Source organism: Ciconia boyciana, chromosome 2 (genome assembly GCF_034638445.1).
Source record: "Ciconia boyciana chromosome 2, ASM3463844v1, whole genome shotgun sequence".
Taxonomy (NCBI): Eukaryota; Metazoa; Chordata; class Aves; order Ciconiiformes; family Ciconiidae; genus Ciconia; species Ciconia boyciana.
Window position 1 is genome coordinate 153,932,379 of NC_132935.1, and position 17,963 is coordinate 153,950,341.

General features: G+C 42.4%; 1 protein-coding gene across 2 annotated transcripts in view; it reads left to right on the forward strand.

The window, feature by feature from the left end:
* Nucleotides 1–2,522: 2,522 nt before the first annotated feature.
* Nucleotides 2,523–17,963, forward strand: part of CCNY (cyclin Y) — a 131,130-nt gene continuing 115,689 nt past the window's right edge. The window contains exon 1 of one of the 2 annotated variants that reach the window (XM_072854652.1): nt 2,523–3,195. In XM_072854652.1, coding sequence (XP_072710753.1) covers nt 3,042–3,195 — 154 coding nt within the window. In that variant the 5' untranslated portion in view covers nt 2,523–3,041. The remainder of the gene's footprint in view (nt 3,196–17,963) is intronic. The other variant, XM_072854653.1, reaches the window with a different exon arrangement.

The following is a 17,963-nucleotide window of genomic DNA, read 5'->3' on the forward strand; positions in this document are numbered from 1 at the left end:
TCAGCTCTTAGATACCAGCAGGAGACCATTACCCTAAAGCAGCGTTCCTTTTATTTGACTTTATCTTTAAATATGTATCATAGCACCTTTGTCATTATAATGTACTTCAGCAAGCTCTTAGGGTGAAAGGAGGAGGAATAAAAGTATATGAAAAATTCAGAACAAAAGACTGCAAGTAAGAAAATAGGTAGCTACGTAGTGATTGCATGGTCACAGCTGATGATCACAAGTTTTAAATACTTTATAGTTAAAAACATTTTAAATGTTTACTTTTAGAATATTAGTTTTAAATAGAGACCAAAGTTTAAATAATTCCTTTTTAATGAGAAAACATGTCTTTTTAAGCTCTGCTTATCTACTTAGAGAAGCAGACTTTGCAGTTAACCCATCTCCATCATTATGTCATTGCCTGTTTTGTTTCAAAGCTTATGAAAATTGTGGTACATGTATAAATTGCAAGATTTGACTAAGGATTTGCTACAATAGGTTTAGAGCTGTTAAAAAGTTTCTAAATAACTAGGGGTTATGAAATGTTTGCTGTGTGCCTGAAAAATTTAGTGGGGTTGGTGCAGCAAGGCAAGGCAACACAATGGCTTCCCAGTTAACATTACCCAAGCCTGTACTTAAAAGACAATGGCACTGGAGCCCTAGGAGTAGTCACGCTGGGACACTACAGGTCAAAAAGTCCATAAATGGGTAAGTGTCCCTGATGCCGACAGGAAGGTAGGATTTAACAGGGCAGGTCAGGGAGCCATGGCAGGAAGGCAATCAGATAATTCTTCCACAGAGGTGTCTCTAGCTCTGTTGAGGTCCTCCTGTGAGATGTGGTAAGCTAGGCATTTCAGTAACATTTTATTATTCTATTGTATATATACCAAGAAAGATTTGATTCTTACAAGATTGTGTTTGCAATTTTCTCATCGCTGCTTAGGCCCATTTGAGATTTAATCAAGCCTGCTGACAAGAGCACAGTTTATGCCCAGACCCGTACTGAGCAGAAGAGCGGGCAGCTGAAGAGCGGGCAGCTGAAGAGCGGGGTGTGCTCCAAGGGAGGAGCCCACGGTACCCTCAGGAAGCAAGGACCTACTACATGGTGGTGGAAAGCATTACATCCTACAAGATAACATTTCTAAACCAGAGCACCAGCAAATATTTCATTTCGTTTTGCTTGGATGCAAACTACTGAAGACACTAATACACAAAAGACACTAAACCTATTCTTATTCATCTTGAGTTACTCAAACACAAAGGGCCAACATAACTCACCAACTGCTGCCCACTCGTGCTTGGGGGCGTGTCACAAAATTAGTTACAGAAAACATCCTCAAAATAGTTTTTAAAAAAGCCGTTCTTTTTCTTTCTTGTTTTTTCTTTGTATCCCACTAAGGGTACATTTGCATCAAATAAACATTCAAAGATAGTTGAAAATTAAAAGTTATTTCTTCTTTGCAATGTGTGATCTTAAAAAAATGTAGGATGAAAACTTGGAAGTCTTTCATGTAATCATCTGACTTGAGCAGGTCTTACGAAAACATCAGATATCATGAGATGCCTGGTAGAACAACAAGTAATGGTTCCCTGGACACGGGGCTCTAAGTCAAAGCATTTTTTATAAACACGCAAATGTGTTTTTCTGTTATCAAATTATCAGCGTAACCATTCAACTACCATGACTCAGACCTCCAGTAGTCATGAGATTTACTTAGATTACAGAGATTTTAAAAATGAAAAAAAACTAATGAAAAACAAGCACACTCCTCATCTTTAGCATTACACCGATACCAAAAAAGTGGATTTTGACTGGGAAAGCTCTGAACACAGGGAAAGCGGTACGTAGCGGCACATTACACACCCTCCTTCCCCTTTGGCCACTTATCTTTGACACCGTCAGTCTAAAGGAGATCTTAACAACAAGTTCTCAAAGAATTCGTACACTCTTTAAGAAGCCAAGAAACGGGGGTGGAAATTTCCTGCTGGTAGCTGCATACGGCCCCCCAGCCGAGGGGCAGGCGGTGTGTCCGGCCGGGGTCTGCCCGCTGCGCTGCTCGGGCCTCATCAGAGGCGAAAGGGAGAACGCGCCGGTCGCCACGCAGGGCTTCCACGGGGATGACGCGCAGTGGCAGCGAGAACGGGGCTTTCCTCAGGCCCCGGCCCGCAGCACGGCGGAGACATCACCCCGTGCGGCTTCCCGCCCTGCGCCTCTCCCCCCTCGGAGAGCGAGCGCCCAGCGCCCAGCCAGGCAGCAGCTGCTGCCACCCCCTCGCTCCCTTTAGCGATCAGCGGGCTTTGCTCCTGTAGCGTGTAAAAACACACATACATGTGTGCAGGGTGACGGGGGACGCTAACAGCAGGAGGGCTGGGCTCCCGCCGGCTGGCAGCACGGCCGTGGCGGGCCGCAGCCCCCTCAGCGCGGCGGGCGGCCCCAGGGCCAGCGCGGCGGGGGCCGCTGCTGAGGGCGGGCTCCGCCGGTGGCTGCCGGGGCGGCTCCCCTCCGCCGAGCCGGGCACCGCCGTCCCCCGGGAGCGGGCACGGCTACGGCTGTCGCTCTCGCAGCCCGCCTGGCGGGAGGCGTTACCGCCCGCTTGAACCGGAACCGGTTCGCGGGGGCCGCCCGGGGCGGCTGCTGCTGCTGCTGCTGCTGCCGCCGCCGCCGCTGCTGCTGCGGCTTCCGCGGAGGCTGCGGCTGCCGCGTGGGTGCGTGCGTGGAGCGGGCCCGGCGGCTGCGCGGGGGCGGGGGAGGAGCGCGGCGGCCCCGGCGGCGGCGATGGGGCTGTGCTTCGGCAGGCCCTGCGCTGCCTGCCCGCGGAGGAGGGCTTAGCTGCCGCAGCCCACGCCGGCGGGCCGCGCTGCGGGGCTGTCTCCGCGGATGAACCGCCGGGGGGATCCGCCGGCGAGTGCAGCCGCAGGGCGCCGCAGCCGCCGCCTCTTCCCCCGCCGCTCCCCCTCGTCTCCGCCGCTGCCCATGGCTTCCCGCCGCCCCTGCTGACCCGCCGCCCCTCGCCTCCTCCCGAGCCGGGCCGGGCCGGGGCCGGGCAGAGAAGATGGGGAACACCACCTCCTGCTGCGTCTCCTCCAGCCCCAAGCTGCGCAGGAATGCCCACTCCCGGCTGGAGTCCTACCGCCCCGAGGCCGAGCTGAGCCGGGAGGACACGGGCTGCAACCTGCAGCACATCAGCGACCGGGAGAACATCGACGGTGAGGGCGGGCGGGCGGGCGGGCGGCCTGGGGAGCCCCCGCTTCCCTTCCTTCCCTTCCCTTCCCCTCCCCTCCCCTCTCCGTGGCGGGGCCACGGCTCTGCCCCGGGCGGCTCCCCCCGCGGGTGGGGCCGGGCCGGCCGGTCCCGCCGCCCTGCCTGGCCGCTGAGCCCGCTGCCGTGACACCGTGCCCCGGCGGCCCGGTTTTGGTCCCCGTGTCCGCCCCTGTGGGGCTCACGGGGGTGTCGCGGTACATCTGCGCGGGATTTAGCCTCCAGAGCGGCTCCTTCCCCCGGGGAGCGGCGTGTGGGACCCCTCCGGCGAGGGCTGGGGTGCATCCCCCCGCCGCATCCTCTGGCAGGCTGCCGCTGCTTGGTCCCGGGTCCGCGCTGCCCAGACCCTTCTCCCTTCAGCGTGGCGTGAGATGGCATTATTGACACTCGTCCACGCCGCGGAGGCCCGGTGACTCAAACACGCGTCTCGGTCGCGGCCCAGGGCAGCGTTCTTCGCAGGGCTGGGCTGGGCAGCGCAGTCCGTGCTGTGCCGAGCCAGCCTCACCTGCCAGACCTCTGCAGGGGTGAGGATTTAAAGGACAAACCCAGCCAGCAGGGAAGGTGGGAGAAATGCTTCCCATAACAACCTTCTCTTCCAGTGACTTTTTCTTCCCCCGTTACTGTCGTGATGAGGCACTGCTCTATGGAGTCGTGACTATCTCCGTTCCCTCTCCCTCTCTTTCTCTGCAGCGATACTCAAAAAAGCCATATTCCCCTTGGTTTAGTAATGACTGAATGTGCTGCTGGTTTGGCTAACCGGCATACAGCTTAATTTTAAAGATGTGGTTTAATGTATACATGTCATTTAGTTTTTGATTAGCTGAAGTATTTAGTCCTAAAACTTTACTTGGTAAAAGGTCAGCTGTCTCATGCATTAGTTTACATGAACTGCCTTTGGTAGAAAGCCAGAAAGAGGGACTTTGGTGCACTTCAGTTTGCCCTCCATTTTTTTTTCATAGCTTATTCGATTGTGATTTTATTACAGAGTTTTATGTTAAGTCAGTTCTTGACACTGGCAAAGTTATGAAGCCCATAGAAGCAGATAGGTTCCCTCTCTGGTTAAAATTATTTATTTTAACGAGATGCATTCTGGAAATATGAATGTTTTTCAGATGTCTTTGCTACATGCAGCTGAAAAATTGGAGTGTAACAGGAGCAGTAGGTGGAAAAAAATACATAATGTTCTGGTCTGAGAAAGCCAGGGAGATGAAAGAACCAATTGTTGATCTATGAATGATTAATTCTTCCAACACCAGTGTTGTCCAGCATAGCAGCATGCAGCTTGCTCTGATGGTACGGATTTCTCCATCTATACCAACACAGTCTGCAGTAAAGTTTTTGGTCAGAGATGCGTGGGTTTTGTGCCTTGTTCTTGATGTGGTCTTTTTCTGGATGGGAAGAAGGGCATAGGTGGACATAAAGTACATGTGCGCTTGTTAAAATATGCATGCAATGCAGATAACATCCTGCATCTTAGCAGTTATTTGCAAAAATAATATCTATCAGTTGGTTGTTCCATTTGTTGGATCAAGGTACATGTGTGTTCTGTCTCTCTTCTCCTTTAAACTGCAGCATGTTTCAAGCCTGGAGTTGTAACCTGTTGTTAGAACACAGAAAATACCTTTTGTATTATTTATTTCTCAGTTTTGTTGGTTTTGATCTGGGACTATTGTCAGTGCAATGTCGCATTTTCAAATGGGCAAGTTGTCATTAATTCTGAAAAAGAGCAAACCATTTGCCCTTTTTATGGATAGAGTCTGAGAAATAAGTTTTCACTGGTAGACAACAAATATCTGTACACACGAAACAACTGGAGATATTTTGGGTAAAACAGCTTTTTTGAAGTGTGCCTTGTTGCAGGTCTGTTACCCTGAAGTCATACTGAAGGTCTTTCAGTCAAAGATGATAGACTGATTACAAAATGTAATAAGATGATACCGTGTTTCTGAAATTTTATTTCCTGTTAGACTAGCTATTATGTTTTTCTTGTTAGATTGTGTGAAGCTGTATGGCATACAGATGTTTACAAATGAGATGCTGAGGTGGGAAAAAACCCTTCACAATAGAGAAGTGTAATGATATTTTTATCATTTTACAATGGTGTTCTTTACAATGAAAGAACAATAGTCTGGTTATCTGTGTCATGAAGAGAAAATGCTGGATGTTGATTCATTAGTATTCCTGCAAATCATGAACTATTTCCAAGAGTTTCTCAAATTGGTAGTGTTGCCAAATGTACTTTTTTTTTTTTTTCTTCCAAATAAGTGATGACAAAGACTGATGCACTGAAAGGAAACTTTTTTGACACTTCGAACTTATGTTTCTTGCTGTTCTTCAAGAGAGCCCTTCCATCCGGCTCAGTACATGTGGCAGTGACAGTCAGGCTCTTGACGTGAAATTTGTGTCCCTAGGAAGGGTTTACCTTGTGAGCGGTACTTTTGGGGACTGTAACAAATCATGACATGCAGTGTCTGAGTTAATATGTTTCGTGTGGAACTTGCCTTCATGCTCATATTCATGGAAATTCATGAAGCATTTTATTTCTTGGAGTGGGTAAAGCTGCTTGAATAAAACAAGAACTTTTAGAACCTTTAAATCAGCTGTGGGCTGTTCAAGCTTTTAAGAGATGAGTGTTTTTCACTATTGCAGGCCCCATTTCTGGCAGTATGAGAGGGAGAATGAAAAAGACAGAGGGATGTCAAACCTTTAAGAGTGATTTAACTGGAAGTTTTAGTACTAGTGGAACTGTTTGAAGTTTGCCAGTCTTACATATTCATAGGAATATGTAAGACATTTACATAGGAAATATTCGTCAAATCTGCATTCAAGATCATGCCTTTGAATTGTCTCCTATAATTCAAGTACAATACCCAATCCAGTCATAGTTTTTCAAAGAATGGTTGGAGAATTCTACTTCAGTAGGAATGGGTTTTATAGCAAGATTTTACCTCTATGTCACTGGTTCCTTGTCCGAAAATCTCAGTTTCTGTAATATTTCACAACTGTTTATGAACTGGTATCTGAAAGAGAAGGGAATTTTGGAAGAGATTTGATTACGAAGAATTGATCAAATTATTTATTCTGGAGAATGATAATGGTGAATTTCTCTTTCTTCCTTTTTTCCCCCAAAAAGTTTCTAAGAAGGTAATGGACTTTTATAAAAATCCACATGTGCAAAATTGCCTCTCTGAATATTGTGCAGTCACCAGAATGCTTTTTATTTTTTCTTCTTTTTTTTTTGTTTGTACAGGCTCATGGTAATGAAGAACACCTAACAGATTTTTACTTGTGTTTTTCTGGATAAAGAGCAAGAGGATAGTTGTGACGTACAGAAGTTACCATCTGTTTTTGATGGTTTATTGCTAAGGGGAAGCTTCAACATTTTTCAGTGCTTCACATTTAAAAATTTACTTTAAGAAAATTATGGCACTGGGTTCAAGACTTGCAGATTCCTGCTCTGTTTACCATCCAGCCATTTTTTTTACAGCAGTGTTAATGACAACAATAAGTAAAAGTGGTAGAAACCTTAATGTATCGGATTCTGTATCTCATTTGCATATAAACCTTTGTGCAGCCGTGTAAGCATCTTGGTGTTTGTGTTGTTTAAATCCTGGCTAGCAGGGCTGACCGTAGCCTGGACTCCGCTTGTGCTTTACATCAGCAGGTCACACAGTCAGACCCACTGTTGGTTTAACTTGTGAAAAAGCAGCGCGTGCTGATGTGCTCAAATGTGGTTTTGCTGTTTGAAGCATGAGTTCTGTAGTAAGCTTTTCAAGTATGGAGCTGTAGGGAGGGGGCAAAGTGGATGTCTTATCACAAATATGATGGCATGAAGCAAAGCTGATACCCTATAATGAAATTGGCCAAAAGGCTGTTCTTGAAGTAGAGACTAGATGGAGAGTTCCTAGGTTATTTGAAGGAAAGATGCTTTTAATGGTTAGGCCCTCCCTTGTCTCGTCTTTCCCTCTCTCCTCCCCCCCCGCCCCCCAAAAATCTGATCCCCCCCCCCCTTCTTTGTAAACTCATCCTAATGTCACTAGGTCATTTTTCATTGCTAGCTCAGATAATGTCATCCTGTGCAACTGTGCATCACTGATAAACCTCTTCAGCCCTTTTCATGATGGGCCAATCATGTTAATTTTTTGCTACATAATGCACAGGCTCCTAAGAATGGATTGTTTTTTAAAAGCCATTTATTTGTTCATTTACACCTTTTTTTTCTCCACCTTCTTGAAACTGGCATATGGGAGTCTCTGAAATGAGATTAGTTAGTATTTGTGTATCACTGTCTACTGGGTTTTATAAGAATTATGAGATTTTAGCAAAATACAAGGAAGTTTTAAAACGTCTGCCCCATATACCTAATGAAATTTTGCTGAAAGGGAATACTGGTGTTTTCAAGAGCTAGGGCATGATGCGTTGCATGTTGTGAAGGAACTGACCTACATTCACAAAAGTCAAGATAAAAGCACTTCAGAAGCAAATTAAAGATCTGATATGTTGCACTGAGACATTCCTGCTAACACCTGGGTTGTAAAAGGATAGCTCTTCTTTAAAAAAAAAAAAAAAAGTCTATTTGGTTTACAGAAAAGTCCTTTTCAAATATTTTCTTGTTCCCTTAGCCAGAATTTCTGCACAGAGGTGATCTATGTGCTTTTCAGTACTGTTGTTTGCATTACCTACCTAAGCATTTGTCAGAGGTCATGTGTCAAGGTACAACAGCAGTCTTGTGCATCAAAAAATTAAAAATAGAGCCTGCTGTGGCCTACATCGCTGAACTTAGTCCTATCCTGCGTGCTGCTAGTGACGCATACATCACAGCTTTCTTTTTTTCTTCCGATATCGGCTTCATCTGTTCATTCTGTGCTGTGCCCTGCTTCTCAGAGGCACCATCATGTTGTCCAAAGCCTTCCTAAAACCTCACTTTCATGTTGTTCACGTCAAATCAGTAAATTTACACCCTTTATGAAGTCAGTATTTTCATATTTAGCTGTAGAAGCTTTCAGATGCACACATGCTAAGACTAACTGTGTTTGAACTTATTTCTAACCAATTTTATTAGTGCACTGCCATCTGATTAAGATTTTCTTTGAAAGTGAGTTACAGAAGATCAATAGTCTTGGCTGAGTAAATTGGTACTTGAAGCAAAATGACAAGACTTAAAATTACAGGTCTCTGAAAATGGAGGGACTACTGTATTTTGAGGTAGTTTTTTTTCCTTAGATTTTACATGTAATAAGAATAATGCATTTAAAAGGAATGAAAACCTCTCCACTGTGTGGTCATAGCCGTTTCACCTAATTTTATGTGCTCGCTGAAGGTTTTTCAGACTTCGAGGGTATGTTGATGGCGTCTTCAGCCCTTGCTCGAGGTCAGACGGTACAAAAGGCAGTCCTGAAGTCTGGCACCCACATGGTGGGACACCATTTTCTGACACACGTGAGATGCTGTTTGCTGCACACATATAGCAACTTACTGACACTGAATACCTTTTCCTAGCTGCTCTCTGTAATGTAGCATGAGGTTGGAAGGGGAATAAGTGAGCAGTGCCTAGTGCTGCCTAATAGCTGTTCTTGCCCTGCCAGCCAGCTGCCTATCAGGCATAGTCGAAATATCTTCCTTGGATAATACCTTTGCAAGAATATGGATATATTTGGAATATATTATGGAACACACTTTACAAACTGAAAACTTAAACATTGTATAGCCTTTCTCTGAGCTTTCTATGTAGAAATGAATACGAATTACTTTTGCTGCTTTACTTTTCCTTTGAACTTGGGTAAGTAGAGCTTTTAAAATCTGTTAGTTGACAGATGGAGTGGTCTTTTTTACTTCATCCTGCAGAATATTTAATGTATGTGCCATACATCTCTGAAATGTATGTGAAGAGCTAGTAAATGTTAACAAACTTTTTAAATTTAAAAATTTGTTATTTAGATAGAATACTCCCAGCAGTATGCTTAGGTGGTGCCTTCACTGGAGTAGCTACCACTTCCTCCGTATCTTCTGTAACAGTTTTGTCTCCTTACAATCCAACTTTAAGAGCAAATATTCCATAACTGCTGAAATGAACTGTTGGGATTTTCATGTTTCCCATGCTGAAACTTTTTGCAGAAGTTGACCAAAATTCAGAGATGGTTTTACTGAGCTCAACTTAAACTGCTTTTGTTGCCAATTGTGTAGACCCCGTATGTCATCGTAACCCACCCCCCCGGTTCAGTTTGGGCATCAGCAGCTCTTGAGCTGCTTCTGGGAGGACTGGCTTAAATTTACAGCACTCCTCTGCCTGAACTGGAGAAAGAACTTAGCAGCAGCAGCATTGTCCTGAAGACTAGTTCTTAGCTAGTATAGAAGCCGGCTAAGGAATTGTGATTACGGCATTAATGAGAAATTACTAGAGAAAGCTGTTTGGAGAATGGCATGAAATGCCCCCCCCCCCCCCCGCCTTGTTTTTTTTGTTTGTTTCCTTGCTCACCATGCTTGTAACATTTTGGGCCTGCAAACTCTAAAGGATTTATTAGACTAACTATCGTTCAGCTAAGACAAGTTTCTCACATCTGCAAGAATGTACATTTTCCATTAATTGGTGTTACTTACTTCTCTATTTATTTCTTTGCAAAATAATTCTGTTTCTGTTAAGTCAAGTTAATGTTGTAACAATTTTACTGAAATACCTTTGCTGTGCCATCATAGATGCAGTTTGCACTGCAGAAGTTGTGCTCTTGTCCTATAGCTTATGATGGTTTGAACAAAACGTATCAATAAAAGCGGTGTTTTTGTCACTGTGAGTGGCACTTTATTACTATTTTTGTTGGTGTAAGAATGTTGCAGAAAACTGTAATATTTGAATGCTAAGACAGGTTTATGGAGTAGAGCTCATCCTAAGATTGAAAGTGAATTGTCATCCACCACGCGTAACATTTCCCACCCTCTTCTCCACTGTGGTTCTTAGAGGGGAAGAGCATCTGCACTGGTATCTGTGTGATAGCCTTCTCGCTTTGCGAGAAGAGTCAGCCTTCAACTACTCATTCACAATCTTCTTTAAAAAAAACAAACCCAGCTTTAGTTAAAAAAATTGTATCTCAGGCTTTTTGCTTGCTTGTGTCTTTGTCTGCAAAATGATTCTTATACATCTGTGGCTGAGATCCAGAAGATATCAGATAGGAAGTGAAAAGATTTACTTTCAACAGTATTGAAACCAATATGAGACTGTGTTGAAATTTTCAAAGCTTCTTTTCTTTGCTGTATTGGTATTTCATTAAGAGTGGGAATTGATGAGTTTTCCTGAATCCAAAAGTTGGGTTGTAAGGAGACAAAACTTACAGAAGATACAGAGGAAATGGTAACTGCTCCAGGGTTTTATAAAGCCAGGCTACCCCAACTGTCATGATAAGGTGCACTGTTACTGAATGAAGATGCGAGACTGGTGGTACAGGGATCCTCTTCTAGGTCTGGAGCAAAATTAGCGGATTATTGGCATGCTCAAAGTTGTTTCTGGTATGCAGTTTGTCCCTGCACATTAGTATGCTGGGGAATGGTACCTTTTTGTTGCTGTGTTAGTTGTGTTATGACGTCTTACTGAATGCTTCCAGCTCATGAAGAAACTTACTACCATCTTTGTTCCTGGAAAGAATGCACTCATTTCAGATACTGAAAGTAATACTGCATGAGAAAGAAGCTATGCTTGATCAGCAAAGATGTTTTGAAATACTATCCTACACTTTCTCGCTTCTATGCAAACTCTCTAAGGAGGGGGTAGTCTACGAATTGTGAGTATATGTGAGGTTGTGTATGTGAAATGACTGGCAGTAGTTACGCTTCTGTGCTTGTAGGGGGTTTTTTAGTATTTGTCAATAGTTCCATTTTACACCTAAATAGATCGTGGTTTCTTCATCCTCTTTTCTGACTTTCCTAAAGGAGGAGATTGCATTAGTTGAAGATCCAAAGTTTGGGAATTGTAACTGATCCTGAACAAGGCAGGACATGCTTCCCTGCTTTGCCTAAAAGAAACTTTCAGGCTGCGGTCAGTGAGCTGTATGAGCAGTGATTACATCTCTGAACTACCTTGTGAGCTGTGTTATTTTGTAAAATGATGCAAGTGATGTAAGACCTTGAAGAAGGTCTTTCAGCGTTTGAGATTAATTAGAGCTCTTGATTCCTAGGCAGATGTTCAGAGTTTTAGATGTCGTCTGTTTTTCTAGCTTCAAAAAAGTTGTCTGTATGTTATACCATCATATATACAGTTTACATTGAGTAAGCTGTAGTCTCTACTAATTTGGTGTGTCCTCCCCACTCCCTCTTCCTCAAAGAATTCTGTTAAAATAACTGGTGTGAAATACAGGTTAGAAAAAGAAAAAGTTATGACTGAGAACATGCAGATAATCCTAATAGAAATTTTTATTTCTAGACAGTTGGTTGCTTTGTTTATTATGGGATTGCAGTCTCCTGTGTGTCCGGGAGAGAGTATCACAGCTGTTATGAATCAGGATCTTTATAATGTGTCGTGGTACCTGTTTGTTTTGTTTCCTTTTCATTTTGGAGGACTTCAAAGCACTCATTTTGGTTTTATTAATTAAGTTTATGAAAGTGTACAACTGAAATCAACAGAGATAAAATTCATAATGGTAAGTCCAGTTATTGCAGAATGGTTTGCCTAATCATTCAGTGCATTATTCTACTGTGTCTGTACCTGGAAAAACCCCACAGTTTCAGATCTTATTAGAAAGAATTTTATTTCCAGTTGCTAACACAGTTTCAACTACAGCTATGGGCAGGATCTTAAATTTATTGTATCCCCAAACTCAGTAAAGTCTGTTGAGGATGATCTTACTTTAATTTGAAATTCTCTGCCATTATCACTATTAAAAGAGGGAAGGTAATTAATCTCTTGACATAGTTGTTCAGATATATGGTTTGAAGTGCTAGTGTTTTGAATATTAAATAGTAATCAATGATAGATTTATTTGCATTTGGAATTAACATTTCTTGAAAAGGGATCCTGAAATGAAGATACAGGAGCTTTCTCCTGATTAGTGTTTTGGTATTTCTTGCTATGTGGTCATATGTAGTAGATACGACGTTCAGATGCTATAACAACCATCAAGATAAAATGCAGCTTCACGAGTGAACGAGAAGATCTTTTGCATGTGCCTCCACTATAAGCTATGTGTCAGGCCCACCTGTTGGTCCCTGTGAACCTGTAGCTCTTGGTGGCACTTCCTTCTCAAAGCTTGTTGTTGTGACTGTTCCTGCCTGGCAGAAATCCATATGCGTTTCAGTCAGTCAGTGGAGGTGGAAAGGGTGTGAAGAGTTTGGAAATGCAATTGTACTTCAAGCTTTCAAACCATGCTTCCTGCAGCTACATGTCCTCCTTCCTTGTAGGACGATTCATTTGGGATGGTGTGTCTAGAATACTGCATTGACAATATACAGGTACCCTCTCTGTGTCAGTCATAGAAAGAGAGAAATTGGAATTGTAATTTTACGGAGGGGTATGTGTGCTTTTTTGAGGGTTTAGGTAGGAGGGGGATTCCTATAACTGAGGTGGTCCTGGAGATCCAGTCTGTGATAAAAATAATATGCAGAAGGAGAGATCTAACTGGTTGTTTTGTGGACTGCCTTTGAAAGCTAAAGCAAACAAAAAAATGATTTAAAATTCCATATATAAGCAGTGATGTAAATTCTATATCTAGTAACTTGTTTCCCCTTGGCAAAATGGATATTTAAGTGAAACGGACATTGCCAAATTAAATTTAACTGGAAATGAATGTTTTGTGAAAAGTAAGCTCTCAACCTCAAATCACTTTTTGGGAAGAAAAAAAAAATAGTAAACAGTTATTTTTATAACAAGTATTTGAATCACAGTTTATGCAATCTAAACACTGAAGCTTTATGTTACTACATGAGAACCTGAACTTAAATTGAACAGCTGCTCTTATATTTTCACATATCTGGTTGTGGGTTTTTTTTTTTCCCTTTCTTTTTCTCCTTACTTCATGCTTTAATTTTTGAATTTAAATTTGCAGTTGAACAGCAGTGAAGTTCTGCATGGATGTGGGTAGAAAAGGAGAAGAGATCTTAAAGGAGTACATCAGTAGTTCTTTTCTTGCTGATTTTTTGTGGATTATCTCAAAACAGGTTCACATGGATATCAATGTATTTGTTATTCTACAAAAAATTGTGTGTTACTACTGGCTTATACACAGTGGTTATTCAATTGAAGTATGGTACTTTTTGAGATTGTGACTTCTGCCAAGCACCGTATGCTAAGAGAAGATAGTTGCTCGCTGTGGGCGAGCCACTACAGGATGGAACTGGTATGGAACTGGTATGTGCAGCGAGGTCCTGGGCATGCCGCTGGTGGCTTCGCTTCCTTCTGTTCCTGGTGGCTGAGGTTAGCTGAGGGCCTCTTCGGTTACTGGGTTGCTGGATAACTGTGTGATGTAAACCCACCATGGCATTTGGCCTTGGGATATTTGTGAGCTTCAGGAAGCTCCAGAAGCAAAGGCTAGACCTCCTGGCTTTGTTGGGAATACAGGCTAGGGTTAGGTAGCAGACTCTCCCCTGCCCCAATATTTTTTTGTGTGTGTGTTCTTGAATTAAATCTTTGTACCTAAAATTTTATATTTAACAAATGTTTTGGAAAATAGCATTTTTAAAGTAAAATGTTATTCTCTCTTTTTTGTCCTGTTGCTAGTATAATGTTAAAACTAGCTTTGAGCTGAAAGATGAATACCTGTCTTTTCGATCATTGCCCTCCTCCATCCCTGTAGCTTTAGCAAGATTGTCTGATTTTTCTCTCCTTTCCCCTCCCCTTTTTTTTTCTGTCTATAGTTTTCTGTTTATATCTCTGTCATAGTCTGCCTTACTTGCCCAACGTTTTTTTACCCACAACATACAGAAGTTCCTGTCTCTGATCTCATCACCTCTTATTTGACCCCTTTTTTGCTGTGCTTGTTGAGCGATGAGAAGTACACAATACTAGAGTGCATTCTACAGCAGGGGCTGTGTGATGACTCCAGGATGGCATCATAACTTTCAATGTTGATTTCAAAATCCTGTTTTCGATTACATCATGTTTGCATATCAACATTTACTACACATTCCTAGTTTCCTACCTCTTCTGCATGTTTTACAGTCAGGCAAATGAAATAATCCTTGTTCTCTCAGATCTGTGTGACGGTTATCCACATATTGGTAAGATTTCTGTATTTCCCCCCTGTATCTTTGGACTTTTAAGTAGCATTGAACGTGGTTTTTGATCTCTGTAATTTTCTTCATGACTTGTGGAAATGTGTGCTTTATGATGAATTTATGTCCTGGATTACAGTTTGGGATTGCAAACAAACTGCAGTGCATGAGCTGTAATTCTTTGAATAGGTTCTGAGGCTGTGTAGGTTTTTTCTTTTTAAAGAGTGGTGGAATGCATATACACTGCTTTCTTCTAAATAAAAAGCTGAAAAGAGATTGAGTTAGTAGCAGTATTAAGATTTGCAATTCATGGAAGAAATTTCTTGGTAATTACCACCTCTGTAATTGATACTCTGCCCATCCTTCAATGTGTCCAGCTGTATGTAAATCTTCTCTAACGACATAATTTTGCATTTCTTTCCTCATGTAAATGAGGAATCTCCTTGGTTTCTATTTGGGGACTCAGATCTGATTTATTTGGCATCGCCTAATTGAAAGGCAGGATCTGTTGCTGAAAAAGGTTTTTCCTCGTATGGAGGGAGGAGGAACGTGTGACTTGAGCTCGGAGGCGGCTGCCGGCACTGGCGGCTGGCCTGTTCTGGCCAGGGTTACCTGGCAAGCAGCTGGCACCCTGGGGGTTCGCAGGGCGAGAAGGGCTGCTGCCCCATCACCCCGGGGCTGCTGGGGTCCAGCTGCATGTGCAGCCCAGCCCTGTCCTGCCGGGGAATGGTGGGACCGAGAGGGAGTTTTCATCCCCCACTTGCGGCCCGTGTCTGGTGCTCTTCCTTCCCTTGGTTTGGTTGGTCTGTGGCTCTTGTCCATGTGAAGGTTCTAGTTTGTGGCTCCGCAGGTCAGAAGGGCTCTCCAGCCCTGTTGTCTGCTGCTTCTCTTAAAAAGCGTTTTGCAGAAAGTCGCTGAAATGGTCATGAGTGCTTCCTGTGCTCTGCTCACTGGCTGTGCCGTCATCTGCGCAAGCAGCGCCTTCGGTCTAATCACGCTATGCTAATGCAGCCCGCAGGGACTGTCCCACGTTAAGTCAGCAGGCTGCCAAATGTTGCTGTAGCTGTAGGACTTGACTTGTCTTACTTACTTGACAAAAATGAGTGGAGGCACCTAGATCTCAAGAGAATGTGCTGACCTGCTTGAGCCACTGTCAGTTCTTACATGGGGGTTTTAACTCTGTTTTTCGTCAAGGCAAAATAGTTTTGATGCAGGTATACCAGAAATAAGCTGTTAAAGGTAACCGATCAAATGGGGGGTGGGAGGAAGATAACTCCTGATACCACTGCTTTGGCAGGGGTGCAGCAGTAGATCTTTAAGTAAGGTGAAGCTTCAGTTCAGCAGTGCATGTAAACTGTATTACTCAAGTCCATTGCTAGCTGTAAAGCGCTTATATTTGCAATGATATTAAACATCTGAGCTTGTTCTTATCTTGCAGTTAAGTCCTATGGTAAGTTTGCTAAACAGGGCCTCTGTGAGAATAACGCTTGTTAAAATAATTGAGAACATGGAGCTTGCTCTCACAAGATGCTTAGCATTCAGTTGTCTGTTCAGCAAAGCACTTGTTGAGAGGATATTGCGTCTGATTTAGAAATAGTCTTATTAACTTCCTACTGCTTGCTGCTTGCTACAGTTCTCTTCCCTCAAGTAACTCAAGTACTTTTTTTTTATTTTATATCTGTTAGAAAATAATAGGGAAAGTGTGTGCTGATGAAGTTCTATTGTTGATGTCTAAAGAGTTGGTAATATCTAGCTGTAATCTGGAAAATAAATTGATCCAGGAGCCTGTTTGATCTCAGGAAAGATCTCTGCAGCATCTTTCAAGTACGAGTCTGATAATATTTACTTAACCGTTTGGAGAAAAACCCAAGACTTGGTTCAAGTCTTAGGCAATGACAAAACTTGGTTTTGTGTCATTGCTAAGTGGCATTACCTCTGTCTATCTTGGTGTCTGGGTCTGGTTTCTTTGTTCACCCACTATATTTTCATTGGATCCTTCTCTTTTGTCTTCTGTTTATCCCTTTGTGGTGGGGTTTATTGTTTTGCAACAAGTAATCTTTCTTATCCTAACAGGCTGAAGTTATTATCCAGGACTGGGTCATGATAGCATGTTTTGATCCCATAAATAAACTTGTGTTTAGTGTATTTTCTTAACAGAGCTTAAAACAGATGGGAGGAAAAAGTCACAGTTTTCCTATGATAATATATAGCAGTTAGCCCCACGCATGTGCCTATGTATCTTAAATAAATAGCTAATACATTGGTAGTTACCATTAATTATTTCCATTGGCTTCATTCCTTTGATTAAAAGGGATCATTATCATCTCCATGGTGGTACATTGACCTAGTAAACAATGGAGAATCAGAAATTACTTGCAAATGAAGGTTGTTGTGATCAACAACACTCTTTATGTATTCATGCCTGTGCTTATAATATAATATATTAATAATGGGTGACTTATTGCGTTTTCAAGCTCAGACAGCAGTAATGTCCTCAGCTCTCTGTTTACCAGAAAGATGGAATTAAACAAAAAAGGATTGATGAGATTTACGCAGAAAGCTGAAGGTGATTGGATATTAAATAATCTTGCAAATACTGTGCCTGACTCTGGGGAAAAGATTTTATTTTGAAGTTATTATATGCCCTCTTCCCCTTAATGGAAATTCTTTTATTTCCCCATTATAAAAGATTTTTATTTTTTAAAGACAGTATCTTGGTGCCGCAAGCTAGCATTAAAAATAACAGTAGGCATCTTTCAAGCAAAGCAATCTCCATGTCAACAAGTAATATTTGTGAGAGAATTAAAAGCCCTTGAAACACATTAGAAGACATATGGTGAACGGGTAGGGAAATACTGTTTTATTCACTGGTACTACAGACTGTAATAGGAATTTCAGTGTCCCTAAATTGCTTGCTTAAATACCCTTCTCTAAGCTCTCTAAAACTTACTTAGGGTTAAATACTAATCTGTTGTAAATAAGCTTAACTGAGCTCAGTGGAGCTACATTTAAGAAAATTTATCTCTTAATTTTCCAAGGTGATGTATCGAGGCAGATCTTGAAGTCAAACTCAAGTTTTGGGGGTTCCTTCAGGCTGTGTCAGTTTTCTGACGACTGTAAAAAAAAAAAAAAAGAGGTTTTCTGCCAGTTTAGACTAAGTGAAAAGTTAATCCTGTTCTTGTAGTAAAATTACTTCCTTGAAAGTAAAATAATGCTGTAAGATTTATGGGATAGATTTGGTTTTAGTTGTGTGGGGTTTTTTAATTTTTGTGTGTGTGTGTGTGTATATATGTGTGTGTATATATGTATGTATATATAAAAAACCCCCACAACTAAAACCTTTCTGTAAAGAAAATCAGGGGTTCTGTGTGAATGTAGAAGCCATTGGGGCATAGGTTTCTGCCAGGAACATGTAAATCAAATAGAGCTGATCACAGCCAAAGGCTTACTTTGCTAATTTCTTCACGCCTCTGTACACTGTACAGTAGGTCTTTTTGACTTTTATTTTTTGTTCTAAAAAAAAGGT